Consider the following 22,952-nt stretch of genomic DNA (forward strand, 5'->3'; position numbering starts at 1 on the left):
TTTTAATCATGTTCCATTATGTACAGGTGGTATTATTTGTAGTGAATGTTAACCATTAACATTTGCTTGAAAATGGATATTAATCTGCTATTAGTTTCTTGTTTCTGCTCTAGGTCTCCTTTGTAGAAAAGTTTTACTTAACTGTATTATGAAGGGAGAACAGGGTAATGGAGAGATAATAAGCTTTTCAGATTGGCAGATCTACCACTTAAAAAGTGGCCGTGGGCAGGACACTTAAACTCTTTGGAACTCAACTAGGTTCACTCAAATTTAAAAATGAGAATAATAATATATACCTTGAAGTGTTTCAGAGAAAGAGCTAACCTAATGCCTGGGTATAAACTTCAGTAAAGACTCTTTTATTTCATTTTTCTCCCTTTCTGAGTGAGCTCATCTTGGTCATAAAGATGCTATGAGGAGCACTGAAAAGACCACTGGACCAGGAGTCAAGAGTTGTGTGCTGGTAACAGCTTTGCTGCTAATCGTGTGATTTTAGGAAAGTCACTTTCTGGGCCTTAGTTTGCTTATCTGTTAAATGTAAAGGTTGAACTCCAATTCTGTTCTATGACTCTGTTATTCTAAATATATTTTAATGGACTAGAATCTCAGTGTTGGAAATGGTCGTATAATAACTGTACTAAGAATAAATAAGTCATTGTGAAAACAAGTAAGTTGATTTCCAAATCCTAGAGGTAATAGTTACATCGTTCACTGTAGTGAGCTCATAGATCGATAGATAGATAGATAGATAGATAGATAGATAGATAGATAGATAGAGAGATAGAGAGATAGATAGATAGATAGATAGACAGATAAATAAATAATGCACATTTTGAGGACTGAAGTTCTCCTAACAAATCTTCTACCTGTTTATTAATTAAAATCTATGATCATGCAGAACACATACAACTTTCAAAAGAAACATTACAACAAGAGTCTAGGCTGCTACAAGTTTTAAAGTATGCGCTTAAGCCAACCTACTCAAAGAAATTCAGAGCGAAAATGGACTTTCTCCTTTAATCATCACTCTGTGAGGTGTTGTGTTTGATATAATTTTATAAGTAGGGACTTCAGAGAGAAGAATTATCTCATTTTCCATATTTGGAATACTTCCATATTTGTGTAGAAAGAAAAGTTTGCTCTCCACTCCAGTATCCCCAGTGTTAAACTGATGTGCACCTTGGATTTATTTTGTTTCCATTGTATCAACTCAATACTTGACTTCAAAGAAAAGTAAGATACAAAGTCCCTCTTTTCTAAGGGGCAGAAATCCTTTGTGTCAACTGGTTGACCCTTGCTCTGTCAGGTCCTATTGGAAGTCTTTTGTAACACAATGCAGGGGACTCTTCCATGTGTTGATGTTGTTTACATAGTCGGGTGGACCTGGCTAGATATAAAAATCACATAAACTCATGAAAGATTATGGTCCCGTTTCCTGACCACAAGGATGGTGATTGATATATCCAAGGACCCTCTGTTACTCAGAAAAATTGTTAAATGTTCTACCATGAGGGGCACTTTGAAACACTGAGGGAAAGAAAGAAAGAAGAAAGCTGAATCTAGACTTCTGTAGGTTTGTGGCAGGGGAAGAGGATCTGTTTGAATCCGACAAGGGATTTGCTTCGGGGAATTTCCTGTCCAGCCCATTATTACCGGGGGTCTTTGTAGATTGCGCAATGACGTTGGGTTCCCCATTGGGCAGCTCCCGGGGAAAGCAGTGGGGAATTCTTACACTCTCCCTCTAGGTCTCAGAAGGATCTCGTTTTCTCAGTGTCTCTTTCAGGTTGGCAGAAGCCAGGAGCCTGACACTTCCCTCAGATGGGACAGGCAGGCTCGCTGGCCGCGTAAACACACTGTAACCAAGTTCTTTGCTGATTTTACAGAGTTTCATTTGCTCCCAAGAAGAACTGACGGTACTCAATTGTCTAGTGCTGGCCTGCCCCACAGGAGCCTGGGGGCTCCTTTCCCCTAACCCAGAACTAGCAGCACGGGGGGCGGGGAAGCGGGGGTGGGGAGGGGTGGGAAGGCAGTGGTTTCCTTGCGCACAGCGCGATGTTACTTAGTGAGTCGCTGAATGGGGAGCGCTGCTGTCCCCAAGCCGATTGGTACTTCTTGTCAGGAAGAAACGCCGAGAGGTGGGAGTGCCTGGGGAGGGAGGCAGGCGGTCCCTACCGCAAGCGCGGGGAGCTGCCTTTCCGCTCCTTTGCCTGCTTTCCAAGCCTGGGCTGTTAGGAGTGGCTGAAGCTGCGGAGCGCTTGAGGAGCCTGTGAATGAACCCTCCTCCTCTTCCTCCTCCTCCTCCTCGCTGAGTCTCCTCCTCGGTGCTGACGGTACTGTGATATAATGATGATGGGTGTCACAACCCGCATTTGAACTTGCAGGCGAGCTGCCCCGAGCCTTTCTGGGGAGGAACTCCAGGCGGGCGGGCGCAACAGCCGCGAACATTAGGTGCTGTGGACAGGCGCTGGGACCGGGCTCTGCGGTCAGCCCCGCATCCTCCCGCATCCTCCAGCACCATCCCGCACCCTTCCCCAGGCCACCGCGCTTCCTATGTGACCCGCCCCGGCAACGCCGAGCCCATTCGCGCAGCGCTGAGGTGAATTTTTCCCCTCAACTACAGTAAAGCCGCCTTTCAAGGTAATCACGTTTCTTTTGTTCCCCCTTAAAAAAAAAAAGAAAAACTTATAGAAAAAAAAATCGAGTTTAGAAAACAAGAAGTACGTTGTAATTGGTAGAAGGCTTTAATTAAGGCTAAGAGAACTAGCTGTGAGAAATTAAGAAAATATGTGCACTGTAAAAAATGCAGGTAACTTTCAGAAAGATGTTTGGAGAGAAGAATACAGAGGGACCTTGGTGCTGAAAAAGATCCAGACAAAAGAAGCCCGGGGTGGGGTGGGAGTAGAAGGACAAATGGAATTGGGGGAAGGGAGGGAAGGGAATGCAGAGAACCCCTAGAAACGTCGTGGGGTCTTGAGCTGGAGAGGAGGGACCCGTGGCACCTTGATCCTTTTTTTTTTTTTTTTTTAACCTGCTCGAGGCAAAAGTTTGAATGGGGACCACCGAGACTTGCCCACATACAAGTCCCCGAAGCCGCCTTGGTGCAGGCCACCTGGTTCCCGGCCCCTGATGTGTGGTCAGTGCCCGGCGTTCCTGGAAAGCTGCTCCCAAGCAGCTTCTGACAGGGCGATCCGGGACCTGCGCGGACGTGACCCCCTCAGCCCGCGGGCGGTCTGGGAGGAGGTCCGGTCGGGGAGGTGCAGGGTCCCCGGTCCGCGTCTCTTCGGCGACGCGGGGGCTGTCAAGGCTCTCTCCGGTGCCCCTGGGTTCTTTTGTCCTACGCGCGGTGCGCCGGAGCCGGCCGGGAGGGAGCAGGGGATGGGGGTGGGGTGTTTGGAGCGCCGCGGAGGTCTGCGAGGCGCCAGGGCGGGAAAAGCTTGCCCCGAACCAGTAGGGATGTGCAAGAATTTTATCTCGCCCTGCGGAGCGAAGTGGAGGCTTTTGCTCTCAACGAGCAAACTAGCGCTCAGATCGCTCTTCAGACAAAGGTGGCGCGGGGACCCGAATCTGGGGCCTCTAGGACCAGCCCTCTCGCCCGGACTACTGCAGTCCTCCTTTTCCTTCATTTCCCCACCCCCTCCCAGCCCGTGGCCCTAGTTGAGCAACTTTACTGGCGGGTCGTGCGGCGGCGGAGAGCGAGTGGCGGCAGCTCCGGGGGACGCCCTCGGCTGGAGCGCCCCACCGCCCTGCGGAGGCGTGGGCGCCGCCGGTCTACATCCCTGGTGCGTGAGGGCTGGGGGGCATCAGGGTTGTCCAGGCTCACTGTCTGTGTCACTGGGCGTGGAGCAGTCAGTGGGTTAGGCAGCGGAGAGCGAGGTAGAAAACTAGTGTCATAGCTTAAACTATTTGCTCTCGGATCCAGCTGCGCCGTAGCAAGTCCTGCAAGTCCCCGGGAGATGCTACGGGAGGGAGGAGAAATCTACGCGGCGCCTGGAGAGCTGTCCCGCGGTGCGCACACCCACAGGCGGAAAGACAGTCTCGCTATCTGTGGCCCGTTTCTCATCTTTGTCTCTCCCTCTCTGTCTCCATCTTCTCTGCCTCTCTTCCCCTCTTCCAGCCTCTGCTCGGTCTCTTTCGCTCCTGCGTCCCCTCCCCCCACGGCTGACAAATGAATGGCTAGTGTGAAATCCCTGCCTCCCCTGTCCGCGGAGGCTGGCAAGGAGGGAGGAGCGAGGGAGGCGGTGCGCTCCTTCGGATCTACCCCCACTTGCAGTGCTTCGAGCTTGCAGAACCCAGATGTCTAGGAATAGGGAGTTTCTTGGTGGGTGTGGGCGCCCCCTGATGGAGAAATGCAGCACATGTGGAGGACAACGAGCCCCCCGCCACCCCAAACCAAATGAGCCGCTTTCACAGCCATGTATTCAAGGATGGAGCAACCTAGCTTCCCCTTTAGTTGTTAGTTTTCTACTTCGGAATCTGCGACGTAAATCTAGGGGTTTGGAGGGCCCAGGAAGGAGACTTGTCGTTAAGGGCCGAAGCGCCTTCTCCCGAGTCAGCTGAGACATGCGCGGCACTCTGGGCCAAGCCTGCAGTTTGGTGGACTAACGCACGTGGCCAAGGGAGGATCCAGGTTTCGGGGGGCTTGGCGCTCAATCTTGGGCGTCACTTTAAGAGAGATCATACAGAATGCCGTACTTTTGGAAATTTTATTATGGCCCACGACCACTCGAACCCAAAGCTAGGGCCCCGCCCCAGACCATTGCCTAAGAAGGGACCCTAATCCAACGTTTAAATTTCCTCAATTTCACAACACTCGCCGAACGTGGAAATTTGGGAGGAGGGCGTCGGGAGGAAAAAGGAGAGAAGGGAAGGAAAGGGACGGTGGGAAGAAAGGAACAGAGACGGGGCACATGCACGCGAACAGCCTGGAGCGGACCGGCCGGGTTCCTTTCAAGGTTTTGGACTAAATTTCGCGTCTCCTTTTAAGCCATTGTTTAAATCCCCAAAGCGATAACAAACCCTACTGAAGCGGCGTGCTGGGAGGGGTGGCGGAGGAACTAGCCCCTTAGAGAGGCTGGGGCTGGGGGCATCTCTCCACTCCCCAGCCCGCGCGAAGGGAAGAACCGCACCGGGCGCTTCCCGCAGCGCCGGGGCTCACCAGCCGCCGCCACGTGGGCTGGGGCTTCAGCTCCCGGCCCGAGACGGGTGTGACTTCTTGGGCTCGGAGACAGCTGCACTGCGGGACCAGCAGTCGCTCAGCGCAGAGGCTGGCGGGGCGCCGCCTGGGTCCCCGCCCAGAGGCCAGTGGGGGCGTGGCTTTAGTCCTTCCGCGGGGCAGGGGCGGGGCGAGGCGGGGAGAGCTGAGCCGCTGGGCGGGGGGAGCGCAGCGGCGGCGCACCCAGCGCTTAGGCTCCGGGAGGGTGCTGGAACCGACCAGACTTCTATCCTGACGGCGCTAAACACTCTTATTAAATAAAAAACCATTTGAATTTTTTTTTGCCTTGCTTCTTGGGAGTGGTAGGAGGAGTTTTCCCCTTGCGACAGAAAAGAAGTAAAGATTTACTCCAAACAAACATTTTTGGCAGAAATATGAGACGAGTTTATTCTGTGATCCATATATTGACTTTAAAGATCACTTTTAGTCAATTACAGGATAATCATATTCCATACGTCCTAAAGAGTTCGTATAGCATGGCAAACAATTGCCATTGACAGGACTGATAGATTCCATGAGCGCAAACCTTAGGGGCTGTGAGTGTAACCCTGGTCCCTTCGCATCAGGAGCTTTAGCTCGGGCCCGGCCCATAGTGGGAGCTCAGCTCATATTTATGAAATGACTGAGCGAGTGACTTGGGGGAATGCGGCTCAGAGTTGATGCTGCCACTTAGTGCTACATTTTAGACTCTCCTACTTCTTCGCTTTATCTTGGAAGAACAGAGCTTTAATGATCTATTCCATCTCCAATTCTGACATCTAATTGATCCCCTTTCCCTTCCTTTTTGACTCCTAAAAGCTGTGACCTAAATTCTTTTAAACACTGCTTGGCAATTGTGCCAACCCTAGAGTGAAAATATTCCTCTAAAGACCTAAAATGGGATGTTTTGAGTCTAATATAAAAATAGGAAGGCGTCAATGGAAGCAACAACTAGTTTTCTGAGATAAAATCTGTTCCAGTTTGGGGGATATGTAACTTGGGATGTGAGGGCATATCAAGCAGAAGGTCTCGGAGGCTGACTTCTGGTTCTGAGCTCTATGTAAAAAAAGGAAGATTTTACAATTGTATGTGCCTGTCCCAACTAAACTGCAAAAGGCATGGATTCCAAAGTGGCTGAGCAATTACTTGCTCCAGCAGGAAGTTCACGGTCCTTCGTCTTGTGGGTGGTGGGAAGAAGGAGGAGATTCAAGACAGTCGCTAAAGATTTGTGTAAGAATTCAAAGTTTCGCTTTGTTTTCCTTAGTAGATAAAAAAAAGAAATATAAAGTTAGCCCTAAATTGTATTTCCTGCTTTTAATTTAAAGTTTAAAAAGAATTTAAATTTAATTTTAACTTTAATTCAAATTTAAAGTTTGAAAAGAATCCCCCTAGATTTATATATGTTTACAGACATAGGTTTCTTCTTTTTCTCTGTGCCTACAAACTGGAAGGAAATACCTGTGCTATCCTAAGATACCTATATCTGCACCCTTGTGAATTGTTTGGAAAGGACCTAAAAAGTTAATTTAAGGCTGAATATGACTAATGTTAAAGATATAGTCATTGTTCTTTCTTTCCTCACATTATTACTCTTAAATACTTTGTGGTTAATGATTGGTCAGTAATTGAACATCAGAGCCTTTGAGAGCACAAAGATCAACCAACACTGTCACCCAACAGCCATATAAATAAGCTCTTTTTGCCTAGTGGGATTCAAACATTTTTGTTGACTTTATTCATGGACAAACATCACTAGATACTGTATTTAAAATGAGATATTGCCCTGTGACTGAACAGAACTTCTCCAGACCCATAGTTCTTTTGAGGAAGAGAATAAATGACTGTAGTAGGCTATTATTCCACCACCCACCTAGAGAAACCAGTTAGGACTCACAAATACTCATTGTTGGGGGTTACTGGCTCTGGTATGAGAAAACATGCTGATTGTTGCATAGGTCTCTACTTTACCAGAAAACACAAGGCCCGTACTCTCTCTGATTTGGAATCAGAACAAGGAGAAGTAGAGATAAATGTCTTGGCCAAGCTCCACTTCAGTTAGTGAACGTTTGCCAGTTTCCTCTGGTAGCCTAAATGTGGTTAATTACATATATATACATTTATATGTTTATATTATGTATATGTTCTCCAGGGTATTTGACTGCCGTGTTCTTATCACTGAATGTGCCAGGGGTGGTTCTATTTCAGTGGTCAGTGCAAAGCATCCTTATGTAATGTGTTTGTTTGTTGTGTTTCCCTGAAATGCCTCTGGATGGATCTATCATCTTTAAAAGGGTGTAAATGCAGATCTACATTTAAATTTACCTTTTTCTCTGTATACATCCTTCCTTTTTCTGTGTACATCCTACCTCATTCTTCTTAAGAATTTTAAGAGGTGTTTATGTCTATAAACATGAGATTACATAGTTTATGATAAACACATATATAATATGTAAGTTATAATGTTTTTATTATTAAATTACTGAGTTGGTATTACCTGTGGTGTAGTGGAAGGAGCATTAGGCTTAGAATCAGAAAGCTTGAGTTGCATTTCCTAGTTGAGAAAACCAGGTTAGACACAACTTTTAGACATTTGGTGTCAAAAATCTATTAAATGGATATGCAGTTATAAACATCAAAAGGGTGAATACCTGTGAAAGGGCTTTGATAAATGAGAACTCCACAAATAAATGGTGTTAAGATATATCCCTGGGGCTCATATTGATCTAATTCTATGATCTTAATAATAACAGCATTACCCAAATCATGTATTTCCTACTAAACCTACAAAATGTATTAGAGAGGGACATACTGTTTTCAGAATTGTCTAGTTTCACACTTGTATGTGGAATCTAAAAAAAACAATACAAATGAACTTATTTACAAAACAGAAATAGACTCACAGACATAGAAAACAAATTTAGGGTCACCAGAGGGGAAAAGGGGAAAGGGATAAATTAGGAGTTTGGGATTAACAGATACACACAACAGTATATAAAATAGATGAGCAACAAGGACCTACTGTATAGCACAGGGAACTATATTCAATATCTTGTAATAACCTGTAATGGAGAAGAATCTGAAAGAAGAATATATATATGTGTATATCTATATCTATATATCTGAATCACTGCTGTGCACCTGAAACTGACACAACATTTTAAATCCACTATACTTCAATTTAGATAGAAAAAGAATTGTCTAGTTTCATTGAACAGAAGACAGAGTCCAGAAATAGGCTCAAATGAACATGGAAATTCAGTGGAAATGAAGAATTATTCAATAAATGGATTGGGCACAGTGGATTGGTTCACTGAAAATACAAGTCAATCTTTACCTCATTTCTTATCCCAAAATAAAGTTAAGATGGATCTAATATGAAATGTAGGGAATGACATTTAAAAAAATAACTAGAGGAAATTATAAGATTTTAAAAATAATAAGCTAGGAGTAAGGAAACCCATGCTAAGGAAAAGGTGAAACCCGTGCTAAGGAAAATGTAAAACCCAGAAGCCATACTAGAAAAGATTAATAAATCTGACTAATAACAATTAAATTATTTACATGAAAACAAATAACACATCTGGAAAATATTAGCAAAATATGAGAGACAAAGAGCTAACAACTATTTTGATATACCAGGACCTTTTACAAAAACTAAACCACAATCTATCAAAAAGAAAAATTGGCAAATGTTTTATGCAGGCTGCTGGCAGAAAGAGAAAAATAAATGTTTTAAAGTCATCTGAAAAATTGCTCAGTTTCATTCATAGTTAAAGAAATAGTAATTAAAACAACAATGATATTCTGCACCATTGTTTCATCAATCAGAGCCATAAAGATAAACAAAGTTCAATGAAACTTTGTGTTGGTCAGGTTGTGGGGAAACTGGATCTCTCATATATGTAAATAGGTTCATCTTTTTTAGAAAGTGATTTGGTAATAGCTATCAAAAATTTTTTTAAATGAATATACCTTTTGACCCAGCAATTCCTCTTCTAGATAGTGTCATATAGACATTGATATGAATGTCACCCAAAACAAATGACCAAGGATGCCCTTTGCAGCATTATTTCATAGCACAAATTTGGAAACACCTTAAAGGCTCATCACAGGAACTGGTAAAATAAAAGATGCTACATTTATCTAAGGGAAAACTATGCAGCTGTTAAAAACGACACAGACACACTGTATTAGCTGATTCAGAATATTCTCCGAGATAAACTGTGTTTTAAGTGAAGAAAGTAATGTACCAAATAGTGTAAAATATGCACCCAATTATGTACAAAATGGGCATATTCATTCATTCAACAAATATTTACTGCGTGTCCTGGGCATTGTGGATACAGCAGTGAACAAAACATCAAAGGCTATGTCCCTGGAGCTTATATTATGGAGGGCAGAGAAAAGCAATTCCCAAATATTCATATACAATGGGGAGATGTGCTATGATGTAAATAGAGCATGAGAATGGGAATGGAGAGTGCAGTGTGTTTTAGATCAAGGAGGAACAGGTTCACCAGGCAGAGAACAGAGCAATACTAAGGAGCAATGACATGAAAAAGCTTAGCCAAGTCCAGGTGCAGGAATCCAGTCACATGTTAGTGGTATATTCACATGGTGCCATTATTCCTGTGAAGCAGATTCATGACACTTCATGTTTAAACCATGATATCTCTCTCTGCATTACAGCGTTTCCTCCTTTGAGAAAGCACTCCGTAGCAACATGATAGACAATGCTCTTTACATCTACTTTGTGGCTGAGGTATCCTGGACAATTGGTTGTCTAGGGTAACTAATTCAAAAACTAGAAGACAAACCACTGTGTCTGCATCCTTAAGTCACCCTTTGCTCAGTGGAGCTTCCCCAAGATCAAGGGAGAATACTAAATATCTGTTTACTAGAACCTTGGCTCTCTCTTTCTCTGAGGCAGCCCATCACTGGCCTGACCGTTATCCCCTCTGCAGACATCTCTTATGGATAGGAATCCTGTTGACCTTGTCTCTTGTGTCTCCCAGGCAATTAAACAGCTTCAGTCAGCTGTGACTTGATTGTTCAATGACTTTTTCCTCTTCTCATTGACTTCACTGGAATAGAAGACTAAATATAGGCACTGGCTGTCATATCTCCCAGGTCTTTCTGTGCAGACAGACTCGTTATCACTAACAAATAATGCTTACAAGACCCACACAGAAGAGCAGAAGAATAGAGATGGGGGTCAGAGTGGTACTAAAAACAAAGAAGCTCCAGAAAGTTTCTCATTTAGTAAAATCAAAGAAGGCAAATGGTGTGCTTTAACAACCATGACCATGAACACAGTCTTATAAAAATTAGAGAAATGCAATGACATCCCTGGACTCTAAGGAAGAGGCAATGGAAATATAGTTCTGAGGTCAGAACTGTGGGCATTTGAGTTGCAAACTCTGGTGACTACAGGGAACAGGCATGGAGTGGAAATGGATGAGAGGCCAAGTGCGGCCAGTGATAAGCTTGAATGCACGGAGCCAAGACCAGAGGCTGCTGCTTGCTTAGTGCTAATGATTGGCCAGCTAGAATATGGACCTTGAGCTGCTAGGTCTGATTTTCCAAAAGAAGTCAGAGATCTGGGACTTAGTGTGAACTCTCCAATTTTTAAATGTTGGCAACTTATTTAAACATATTTTTGCAAATATATTTAAAACATGACTGATCTCTCCCTTGCACTTTTAATGCACTGGCTCCTTCCCTAGCCTTGTCTTAGTGACAGTCTTACTTGAGCAAGTGATGAGTATACTTGTTATATAGATGAAGAACTGTTTCCTCCCCTCCCTCAAAAAAAAGCCACTTTTATAAGGATGAAGTATGGCACAAAGAGTTAGACTTTTGAGTATCTGCCTTGGGCAGGAGATCAGGATGCAGAAGACCCATTCCTGGTCAGGATTACATCTTCCCCTCTGGTTTTGTTATAAGGTCCAACACTCTAGATATTGACAAACATCAGATATTATTGAGTCACAGTAAATATTAAATGTATTTCAGGTGTTAATTGGCCCACTCACCCATGTTTAAAGAGATTGTTGACACTTCTCTTCAAAGTGTATTTCTGAATAGGAAATAGGGGCATTGGTCACACATTTGGTCAACAAACCTACCTCAAGGGTCTACTCTGAAGCTGGCACTGTGGGTGAAATATTGTGGGAATTAGTAAGCTGAATGTGATACGGGTTCTGCCTTCCAGAAGCCTACTGTTCTACATAGGAGATAAAACATGTTTCTAAATAATGATTCAGAACACATAGAAATAAGTTATAGGACAATTTACTGTGAGCATGAAGTTGTACACAGCTATAGTAGTAACCCAGGTTATAATTTTCAAATCTAAGAGCTTTAAATACTTTTCTTTTTACTACTAGTGATATGAAACCAGGAAGAGAACACTGGTAGAAAGCTTGAATTAGAAATTTTAATAATAAATATTGAGTACTGAATATGCTGTGTATCACTGAGCTATATTTTATATGCATTCTTTTATCAATTCTCATTGTACTGCTTTTCACTATTAAATAGCTACTGGAAATGAGAGAGTTAGTAACTTACCCGAAACCACAGAGTATAAGCAGAAGATTTGGAACTTGAATTCAGGGCTATTTGACAATGGAAATAGACTTTTAACATTAAGCTTATAAAAGTTTCCTGAAAAAAAAAAAGAAAAAAATTAAGAAAAATTTTTCTTGAAGGACAATAGGAAATTATTGTTTGTAAGCACAATTAAAGAAAAGTTTCTTATTTGGATTCAGTTAGTACTCATGGAATACACTGTCTTTAATAGCATTGTATGATACAATCTAAAATTTCATTTTGTTGAAAACTGTAGGGTATGTGAAATTGATATCTTAATTTTTCCCTGAAATATTGTTATAGTATTGAGATACAGGTATATACTTCCTGCTTGCTGTGGTATCTTATTAAAAAAAAAAAGAGATGTAGAAACCTAATTTCCCAGTTAGTGTGTAACAACATCTATTAGCATATCTCAGTAATTATATGATAAATAAACTTAATTATCAAGGTTACTTTAGGATTATCAACTGTATACTTTTCACTGTAAGTTGTCAAATGGCCTATGGAAAATGGAGACATATATATGAGACATATAATGTATTAGGTAAAAAAATGGTCTTCAGGACATATCTAGAATTTTATAATTTTTTTTAGAAAGGTTCTAACACTTATTTCAATATATATAAAATAAAGCAATCAGGTAGAGAAGAATATCAAGAGTAAAGGTATAGCTGTCATAAATTATGAAATTGAATTTGAGCCCAAATTGGACTTGGATTCATTCTTATAGCACTTACTTCTTTTTAATCTAGGTTTTCTAAATCATACACAATTTAGATATTTTCTAAGGCAGTTATGCAGGGCACCAACTCAAATATGTGTCGGTTAGGATGCCTTCAGCAACAAGCAACAAAAATCCTTGATTTTATTGGTTTAAATAATAAAGGAATTTATTATCTACTATAAAGAAAGTTCAAGGTTATGGTTGGCTATAGGTCTAATGCCTGAGCACTTCAGCCCTGCCTCTCCTGATGCTTTCTCAGCTTCATCCCAGAGGGTATCTTATATACTCATGGGTGCAAGAGAGATACAACAGTTTCACGAGGTATATCCTATCCTGATAATGTCCAGTGAAGAAAAGCAACCATCGCTTCCTTTTTTCTCTTCTTAAAATGAATATACCTTTCGCAGGAGCAACCCCTCCACGCAAGATCCTCTCACATCTCATTGGCCAAAATTGCATCATGTACTCATTCCAAAACCAGTCATTGGCAAAAGAAATGGGACCAATGTAATTGACATAGAATAATCAGGATCATCCCCTTGGGCTGGGGTTTGACCCAGGTTCCACTAAAGTATATGGCTGTGTGAAGGAGGGTAGATACTAGAATGGAATTAGAGTTTTGTTAGAAAAGAGAAAGAGGAATGGCTACAGGATAGCCAACCAACAATGGCTGTTATAGAACAGTCCTAAATGTAACTGAGAAGGGAATAACTGTGGAGATCAAATAGCCTTCTGCAGTTCTTCTGAGCTTAGCTCTTTGATTTCTAGATGGTCCCCAACAATGGTACTTATCCTCCTCATAATGATAGCTTCATAGATATTTGAGCTGGAAGGGACCATGCTGAGACCCAGATTTGTTAAATGTCTTCACACAATAAATTAATGGCAAAGCCAGGGCAGGGTTTCTTGACTCTCAGTACAGGGTGCTTTCTTTCATTCTTTACCCTTCAGACAGTTGGGACTGCTTTAAAACTCATGGCAAGCACTGGCCTTTTCTGTAATTAACAGCTTCTTATAATATATTTATTTTGTTTGTTCAGCCTCCTAGAAACTAAATTGAGTTTGTTCTTTAAAAAGCCTGCTGAGATCCTTGTTCTCTGTTCTGATACCATGTGCATGAACCACCAACGAGTTTCCTTCTACCTCACATTTGATGTGAATCCCTTTCTTTCAACATCTCTCTCAGTTGCTTCCCCATCTTCTCTTGCTCCATCTATGACCAACTTCCTGTTTCTAAATAGACTTTGTGGTCGCCCCTCCCTCCTTGTGCCAGCTCCTAGCCACTAGTTACTTGGGCTGTGGTCTATATTGTTCTTCCAACAGCCTACCCTGTTGTGGTTGCCCCACACATCCACATTGTTATGTGTCCCCAGTTTGGGTTCTGGGATTATTTTGGTAACTACCACATTGGGTGAGAGTCAAACTAATAATTTAAGTGTTGGGACAACTTCTCCTATTGCAAGTCTCCTCCTGTTTTTACAATCCAAGAGGAGCTGCTTCTTGTACTCTTATTACCTATAATGCACAAATAGAATGTGATGTATGGCCTCCCACAAACCTGAATGCTTATGATTTACTTTGTGTTTTTCTTCATTTCTAGGACAAGATGTTGATAAATATAAAGAGCATCTTATGGATGTGCTCTACCTTAATAGCAGCCCATGCACTACAGAAAGGTGAGTGTGGTAACAATTTTTTTAGGACTAATTGAAATAAAAATTGAAGTACTGGGGCATGGAATGGGATTATGGAATCATTAAAATAAAGGATGAATTTTTGATCTATTCATTGCTGAACACTTTTAGCTAAAATATTATTAGGTTGAAAACAGTGGTTTTAAGTAAATCAATCATAACAAAATAATGAACCAGGTGCTAAAGAAGCAAGTGGGCTTTCAGTAACTTCCCAGATTACTTTCAGACTGTGCAAAAAGGCTCACATGTGGGCCTGGGCATATTTTTAAGTTCTGCTTTCTTCAACACTGCTCAAAAATTTTCTATATTAAAAAAAAAGACTATTAAACATTCAGGAGGATAGAGTTTGAAAAAAGTAAAGAAGATAGAGAGAGGGCTGATAGCCAAGTTTTTCCCCCACCTCCATTTCTTTTTTCCTTCCCTCCCCTCCCCTTCCCTTCCCTTCCCTTCCCTTCCCTTCCCTTCCCTTCTCTTCTCCCCACCCCCTTTCTAGTAACTGGATAAGTACACATCCACTGTTTTTGTTAGCTGTAAATTATATATCCATCTAATGAGGGTTCTGTGATTCCAAATTTGTGGACTCTGGTCTATGAAAAAAGATACTGTGCTGAGTTTCAGTGATCTGCTCCCATCAAGGGTCTCTCCAGACTCAGCTTCCACTTCTTTCTCATACTCACTCTATGCTTCTGAGTCTCTGCAAGAATTTACAATTCCATTCATAGACCTTCTTATTCCCTTTTTTTTACATGCAGTTCCTTCTGCTTGACAGTCCCTTCTCTTGTTCTCTACAGTTCCACTTCAGTTCATTCTTAAGACTCAGAATTTAAGTATCATTCCATCTATTCATCCATCCATCCTTCCACCTATCCGTTCATTTATCCATCCATTGACAGTATTGTTTGAATACATTCTATGTGCTACATGTTAGTCTGGGTCTCCAGGGATATATCAGTGGATGAGTCATACATTGTCTTGGATTTCGTTAAACCTAATCTCCTTAGTTACATGAGGTAAGCGATAAACAAGTAAACAAACAATCCAAGTACTTCCGAATAGATGAATATAAAGCAGAATGACATCATAGGAAATGGCATAGGGTTGGGGGCAGGGGGGTGATAAAGCATCTTTGAGAAAGTCATACTTAAACTGATGTGGGAATGACGAGGACGAGCCAGCCAGCTAAGATCTGGCCCAAGTTAGGTAGTGTGTTTAAACAACAGAAAGTTCACTGTAGTTGGAGAGCAGTGATCAAGAAGAATGTAGGAGATACAGACAGAGAGATAGTCAGAGGTCAGTTCATATAAATAGTAACAATATCTAATACTTAGAAAAGAGCTTCCTATGAGCCAAGAACAGTTTTAATGCTTAACATTAACTTACTGAAACATTCATTATCTCTAGAGGAAACTGAGAACCTAAGAGACTTGCTCAAAGCCACACAACCAGTAAGTAGCAGAACTGGGAGATAAACCAAGGCTGTCCCAGGAGTGTGTGAGCTTTACCTCTGTTACATTTCTTATCTATATAGGGCATTGTAGCTTTAGAAATGACTAGATTTTATTTCCAGGAAGCACTGAAGGAAGCTCTGAAGGGTTTCAGCAGGTGAAAGACATGAGTTGATGAATGTTTTCAAAGTTCCATGTTTGCTATTCTATGTAGATTTGATTGTAGGAGAGCAAGAGTGGCAGCAGGGAGATCATTTAGGAGGTTATTGTGGTCACCTGTGTGTGAAATGGGGCGTGGCAGAAGAGCTGGAGAGAAGTGAATTTGATACATGGAGATGGAGGATTCAGACCAACAAATGGATTGGATGTGGTGTGGTGAGGGCAAGAGAGGAATCAAGGATGAGCTGACTTCTGAGATGGCTCCCACCTCTCATTCCCCTTTCCAGCCAACTTAAAAGCCCTTTCTCTATGTTCCCATTGTCCCCTGTGCTGTGACATCTATTATAGCCCATACCACTCGCTATGATAAGTTATTCTTCATTTTTCTTCCCAAGGGGAGTGTAGTTTCAAGAGAGCTGTTTTTTATTTTCTAGCAGAGTTCCTGACACACTGCTAGCACTTAATTTATGTGTTGAGTGAATAAGTGAATGAATAAGTAAACAATATGTGAATACCACAGTGAATGACCTGGATGGCCATCAGAGTCTAGGCTCCACCACTCCAAGAGCCCAGGAGCTGTCCTCTTCAGCATTTTCAGGAAGTAAACGTTGAAGGTCACAGAGAGGAAAGGACAACGGCATCCAGTGAAGAGGGAAGATATAGAAAGGAGATAGAGAAAAGGAGTTGGTTTGGGTGGGAAGTAATAGGAGGGAATTATAGAGAAAGTAGTGGGAGAACCTTGAGGAACAGGGCAACTATCCCTCCCCTTAAAACAAAGAAAGAACTCATACAAACAGTAGAGAAACAAACAAACACTTATAGTATAGCTCCTTGATGGTATTTTAAAATAGTAATAATAACTAACAGTATTGAGTGATTTCTACGTTAGGCCTCATTCTAAGTATTTTACTTTGTTAACCTTTTTTAATCTTAGCTCTCCGATGAGACAGATGCTTTTATTCTCCCCATTTGGCAAATGAGGAAACTGCAATACCAAAAGATTTAGAGACATAGCTAATGTAGAAGATCATACATCAATTTAGTGATTGAGCCTGGAGGTGAACCCAGGCAGTCTGGCTCCACAGTCCATGCTCTCAACCACTGTATTGTACTTTACCCCAAGCATCAAGTTCTTTGCAAATCTGTAATCACTGTTAAGAGATGTCATTAGTTTGGGGCTAATTTCAGAAGAATTTTTACTTTTTCATGTGAGGGGTAAAAATTGAAAATGTAAGATCCATATGAAACAGATTTGCCAAGTTCATAGTGAATCACAGAACAGTAACTAGTTGAGTCAACACAAGTACTCTTATCTTAAGGTTTTCTCTGTTTATGTTTAGGCACGCAAAAGGTCAATAACTAATGAACACTCTGTCTATTGGTTTCCGGATTTATTTTAATGCATGAAGAGCTCTTTGCTTTAAAAATACCCTTTATATTGATTATCTAGCATTGACCCAGTTATTTGGCTATTCCTCTAATATTAATAAATGGAGCCATGAACAGTTATTAGTAAATGAATGAACAAGAGAGTGACATTAATACGTGAGAGGGTGATAAATTCCCCTATACTCACTCTGACACTTATTTGGCCAAGGTCTGTGTGTGTGTTTGATCAAATTGTGTAGATAGAATTTGCATCATCCTTGCTCCGCAGAATTTATTGGCAGAGAATGAAACATAACTGATCATTCATTGTTCAGAGATTTCTCCCTTACTGTATTCATTTAGACCACAAACTATCTGGTGAGAATAGTGAAATTTTTCTTTTAAAGCAATTATTATATTTTTTTTGAATTTTATTTAATTTATTTTTTTATACAGCAGGTTCTTATTAGTCATCAATTTTACACACATCAGTGTATACATGTCAATCCCAATCTCCCAATTAATCACACCACCACCCCCACCCACTGCTGCTTTCCCCCCTTGGTGTCCATACGTTTGTTCTTTACATCCGTGTCTCTATTTCTGCCCTGCAAAGCAGTTCATCTGTACCATTTTTCTAGGTTCCACATATATGCGTTAATATACGGTATTTGTTTTTCTCTTTCTGACTTACTTCATTCTGTATGACAGTCTCTAGATTCATCCATGTCTCTACAAATGACCCAATTTCGTTCCTTTTTATGGCTGAGTAATATTCCATTGCATATATGTACCACATTTTCTTTATCCATTCGTCTGTCGATGGGAATTTAGGTTGCTTCCATGACCTGGCTATTGTAAATAGAGCAGCAATGAACATTGGGGTGCATGTGTCTTTTTGAATTATGATTTTCTCTGGGTATATGCCCAGTAGTGGGATTGCTGGGTCATATGGTAATTCTATTTTTAGTTTTTTAAGGAACCTCCATACTGTTCTCCATAGTGGCTGTATCAATTTACATTCCCACCAACAGTGCAAGAGGGTTCCCTTTTCTCCACACCCTCTCCAGCATTTGTTGGTTGCAGATTTTCTGATGATGCCCATTCTAACTGGTGTGAGGTGATACCTCAGTGTAGTTTTCATTTGCATTTCTCTAATAATTAGTGATGTTGAGCAGCTTTTCGTGTGCCTCTTGGCCATCTGTATGTCCTCTTTGGAGAAATGTCTATTTAGGTCTTCTGCCCATTTGTGGATTGGGTTGTTTGTCTTTTTAATATTGAGCTGCATGAGCTGTTTATATATTTTGGAGATTAATCCTTTGTCAGTTGCTTCCTTTGCAAATATTTTCTTCCATTCTGAGGGTTGTCATTTTGTCTTGTTTGTAGTTTCCTTTGCTTTGCAAAAGCTTTGAAGTTTCATTAGGTCCGATTTGTTTATTTTTGTTTTTATTTCCATTACTCTAGGAGGTGGATCAAAAAAGATCTTGCTGAGATTTATGTCAAATAGTGTTCTTCCTATGTTTTCCTCTAAGAGTTTTATAGTGTCCGGTCTTACATTTAGGTCTCTAATCCATTTTGAGTTTATTTTTGTGTATGGTGTTAGGGAGTGTTCTAATTTCATTCTTTTACATGTTGCTGTCCAGTTTTCCCAGCACCACTTATTGAAGAGACTGTCTTTTCTCCATTGTATATCCTTGCCTCCTTTTTCATAGATTAGTTGACCATAGGTGCATGGGTTTATCTCTGGGCTTTCTATCCTGTTCCATTGATCTATATTTCTGTTGTTGTGCCAGTACCATATTGTCTTGATTACTGTAGCTTTGTGGTATAGTCTGAAGTCAGGGAGTCTGATTCCTCCAGCTCCGTTTTTTTCCCTCAAGACTGCTTTGGCTATTCAGGGTCTTTTGTGTCTCCATACGAATTTTAAGATTTTTTGTTCTAGTTCTGTAAAAAATGCCATTGGTAATTTGATAGGGATTGCATTGAATCTGTAGTTTGCTTTGGGTAGTATACTCATTTTCACAATATTGATTCTTCCAATCCAAGAACATGGAATATCTCTCCATCTGTTGGTATCATCTTTAATTTCTTTCAACAGTGTCTTATAGTTTTCTGCATACAGGTCTTTTGTCTCCCTAGGTAGGTTTATTCCTAGGTATTTTATTCTTTTTGTTGCAATGGTAAATGGGAGTGTTTCCTTAATTTCTCTTTCAGATTTTTCATCATTAGTGTATAGGAATGCAAGAGATTTCTGTGCATTAATTTTATATCCTGCAACTTTACCAAATTCATTGATTAGCTCTAATAGTTTTCTGGTGGTATCCTTAGGATTCTCTATGTATAATATCATGTCATCTGCAAACAATGACAATTTTACTTCGTCTTTTCCAATTTGTATTCCATTTATTTCTGTTTCTTCTCTGATTGCCATGGCTAGGACTTCCAAAGCTATGTTGAATAATAGTGGCGAGAGTGGACATACTTGTCTTGTTCCTGATCTTAGAGGAAATGCTTTCAGTTTTTCACTATTGAGAATGATGTTTGCTGTGGGTTTGTCATATATGGCCTCTATTATGTTGAGGTAGGTTCCCTCTATGCCCACTTTCTGGAGAGTTTTTATCATAAATGGGTGTTGAATTTTGTCAGAAGCTTTTTCTGCCTCTATTGAGATGATCATATGGTTTTTCTCCTTCAATTTGTTAATATGGTGTATCACATTGATTGATTTGTGTATATTGAAGAATCCTTGCATCCCTGGGATAAATCCCACTTGATCATGCTGTATGATCCTTTTAATGTGTTGTTGGATTCTGTTTGCTAGTATTTTGTTGAGGATTTTTGCATCTATATTCATCAGTGATATTGGTCTGTAATTTTCTTTTTTTCTGGTATCTTTGTCTGGTTTTGGTATCAGGGTGATGGTGGCCTCATAGAATGAGTTTGGGAGTTTTCCTCCCTCTGCAATTTTTTGGAAGAGTTTGAGAAGGATGGGTGTTAGCTCTTCTCTAAATGTTTGATAGTATTCACCTGTGAAGCCATCTGGTCCTGGACTTTTGTTTGTTGAAAGATTTTTAATCACAGTTTCAATTTCATTACTTGTGATTGGTCTGTTCATATTTTCTATTTCTTCCTGGTTCAGTCTTGGAAGGTTATACCTTTCTAAGAATTTTTCCATTTCTTCCAGGTTGTCCATTTTATTGGCATACAGTTGCTTGTAGTAGTCTCTTAGGATGCTTTGTATTTCTCTGGTGTCTGCTGTAACTTCTCCTTTGTATTCCTGCAGTGTCAATTGTGATTTCTCCTTTTTTATTTCTAATTTTATTGATTTGAGCCCTCTTCCTCTTTTTCTTGATGAGTCTGGCTAATGGTTTATCAATTTTGTTTATCTTCTCAAAGAACCAGCTTTTAGTTTTATTGATCTTTGCTATTGTTTTGTTTGTTTCTATTATTTCTGCTACGATCTTTATGATTTCTTTCCTTCTGCTAACTTTGGGTTTTGTTTGTTCTTCTTTCTCTAGTTCCTTTAGGTGTAAGGTTAGATTGTTTATTTGAGATTTTTCTTGTTTCTTGAGGTAGGCTTGTATAGCTATAAACTTCCCTCTTAGAACTGCTTTTGCTGCATCCCATAGGTTTTGGGTTGTCGTGTTTTCATTGTCATTTGTCTCTAGGTATTTTCTGATTTCCTCTTTGATTTCTTCAGTGATCTCTTCGTTATTTAGTTACGTATTGTTTAGCCTCCATGTGTTTGTGTTTTTTACGGTTTTTTTCCCCCTGTAATTGATTTCTAATCTCATAGCATTGTTGTCAGAAAAGATGCTTGATATGATTTCAATTTTCTTAAATTTACTGAGGCTTGATTTTTTTACCCCAGATGTGATCTATCCTGGAGAATGTTCCATGCACACTGGAGAAGAAAGTGTAAACTGCTGTTTTTGGATAGAATGTCTTATAAATATCAGTTAAATCTATCTGGCCTATTGTGCCATTTAAAGCTTGTGTTTCCTGATTAATTTTCTGCTTGGATGATATGTCCATTGGTGTAAGTGAGGTGTTAAAGTCCCCCACTATTATTGTGTTACTGTCGATTTCCTCTTTCTTTTTCTTTTTTTTTTTTAACATCTTTATTGGAGTATAATTGCTTTACAATGGTGTGTTAGTTTCTGCTTTGTAACAGAGTAAATCAGTTATACATATACATGTGTTCCCATATCTCTTCCCTCTCGCATCTCCCTCCCTCCCACCCTCCCTATCCCACCCCTCTAGGTGGTCACAAAGCACCGAGCTGATCTCCCTGTGCTATGCGGCTGCTTCCCACTAGTTATCTATTTTACATTTGGTAGTGTATATATGTCCATGACACTCTCTCACCCTGTCACATCTCACCCCTCCCCCTCCCCATATCCTCAAGTCCATTCTCTAGTAGGTCTGTGTCTTTATTCCCATCTTGCCACTAGGTTCTTCATGACCTCTTTTTTTTTTTTTTTTTTTTTCCTTTTTTTTTCTTCCCTTAGATTCCATATATATGTGTTAGCATACTGTATTTGTTTTTCTCTTTCTGACTTACTTCACTCTGTATGACAGACTCTAACTCCATCCACCTCACTACAAATAACTCAATTTCATTTCTTTTTATGGCTGAGTAATATTCCATTGTATATATGTGCCACATCTTCTTTATCCATTCATCCGATGATGGACACCTAGGTTGCTTCCATGTCCTGGCTATTGTAAACAGAGCTGCAATGAATATTTTGGTACATGACTCTTTCTGAATTATGGTTTTCTCAGGGTATATGCCCAGTAGTGGGATTGCTGGGTCATATGGTAGTTCTATTTGTAGTTTTTTAAGGAACCTCCATACTGTTCTCCATAGTGGCTGTATCAATTTACATTCCCACCAACAGTGCAAGAGTGTTCCCTTTTCTCCACACCCTCTCCAGCATTTATTGTTTCTAGATTTTTTGATGATGGCCATTCTGACCGGTGTGAGATGATACCTCATTGTAGTTTTGATTTGCATTTCTCTAATGATTAATGATGTTGAGCATTCTTTCATGTGTCTGTTGGCAATCTGTATCTCTTCTTTGGAGAAATGTCTATTTAGGTCTTCTGCCCATTTTTGGATTGGGTTGTTTGTTTTTTTGTTATTGAGCTGCATGAGCTGCTTGTAAATCTTGGAGATTAATCCTTTGTCCGTTGCTTCATTTGCAAATATTTTCTCCCATTCTGAGGGTTGTCTTTTGGTCTTGTTTATGGTTTCCTTTGCTGTGCAAAAGCTTTTCAGTTTCATTAGGTCCCATTTGTTTATTTGTGTTTTTATTTCCATTTCTCTAGGAGCTGGGTCAAAAAGGATCTTGCTGTGATTTATGTCATAGAGTGTTCTGCCTATGTTTTCCTCTAAGAGTTTGATAGTGTCTGGCCTTACACTTAGGTCTTTAATCCATTTTGAGTTTATTTTTGTGTATGGTGTTAGGGAGTGTTCTAATTTCATACTTTTACATGTACCTGTCCAATTTTCCCAGCACCACTTATTGAAGAGGCTGTCTTTTCTCCACTGTATATGCTTGCCTCCTTTATCAAAGATAAGGTGACCATATGTGCGTGGGCTTATCTCTGGGCTTTCTATCCTGTTCCATTGATCTATATTTCTGTTTTTGTGCCAGTACCAAACTGTCTTGATTACTGTAGCTTTGTAATATAGTCTGAAGTCAGGGAGCCTGATTCCTCCAGCTCCATTTTTCGTTCTCAAGATTGCTTTGGCTATTCGGGGTCTT

General features: G+C 40.7%; 1 protein-coding gene across 3 annotated transcripts in view; it reads left to right on the top strand.

Moving 5' to 3' along the window:
* The first annotated feature begins 2,413 nt into the window (after nucleotides 1-2,413).
* Nucleotides 2,414-22,952, top strand: part of VCAN (versican) — a 115,254-nt gene continuing 94,715 nt past the window's right edge. For 2 of the 3 annotated variants that reach the window (XM_061189418.1, XM_061189414.1), the window contains exons 1-2: nucleotides 2,414-2,637; nucleotides 14,113-14,188. In XM_061189418.1, coding sequence (XP_061045401.1) covers nucleotides 14,119-14,188 — 70 coding nt within the window. In that variant the 5' untranslated portion in view covers nucleotides 2,414-2,637; nucleotides 14,113-14,118. Of the gene's footprint in view, nucleotides 2,638-3,767; nucleotides 3,780-14,112; nucleotides 14,189-22,952 lie in introns of those variants that run through there. The other variant, XM_061189417.1, reaches the window with a different exon arrangement.

Source organism: Eubalaena glacialis, chromosome 4 (assembly GCF_028564815.1).
Source record: "Eubalaena glacialis isolate mEubGla1 chromosome 4, mEubGla1.1.hap2.+ XY, whole genome shotgun sequence".
NCBI lineage: Eukaryota > Metazoa > Chordata > Mammalia > Artiodactyla > Balaenidae > Eubalaena > Eubalaena glacialis.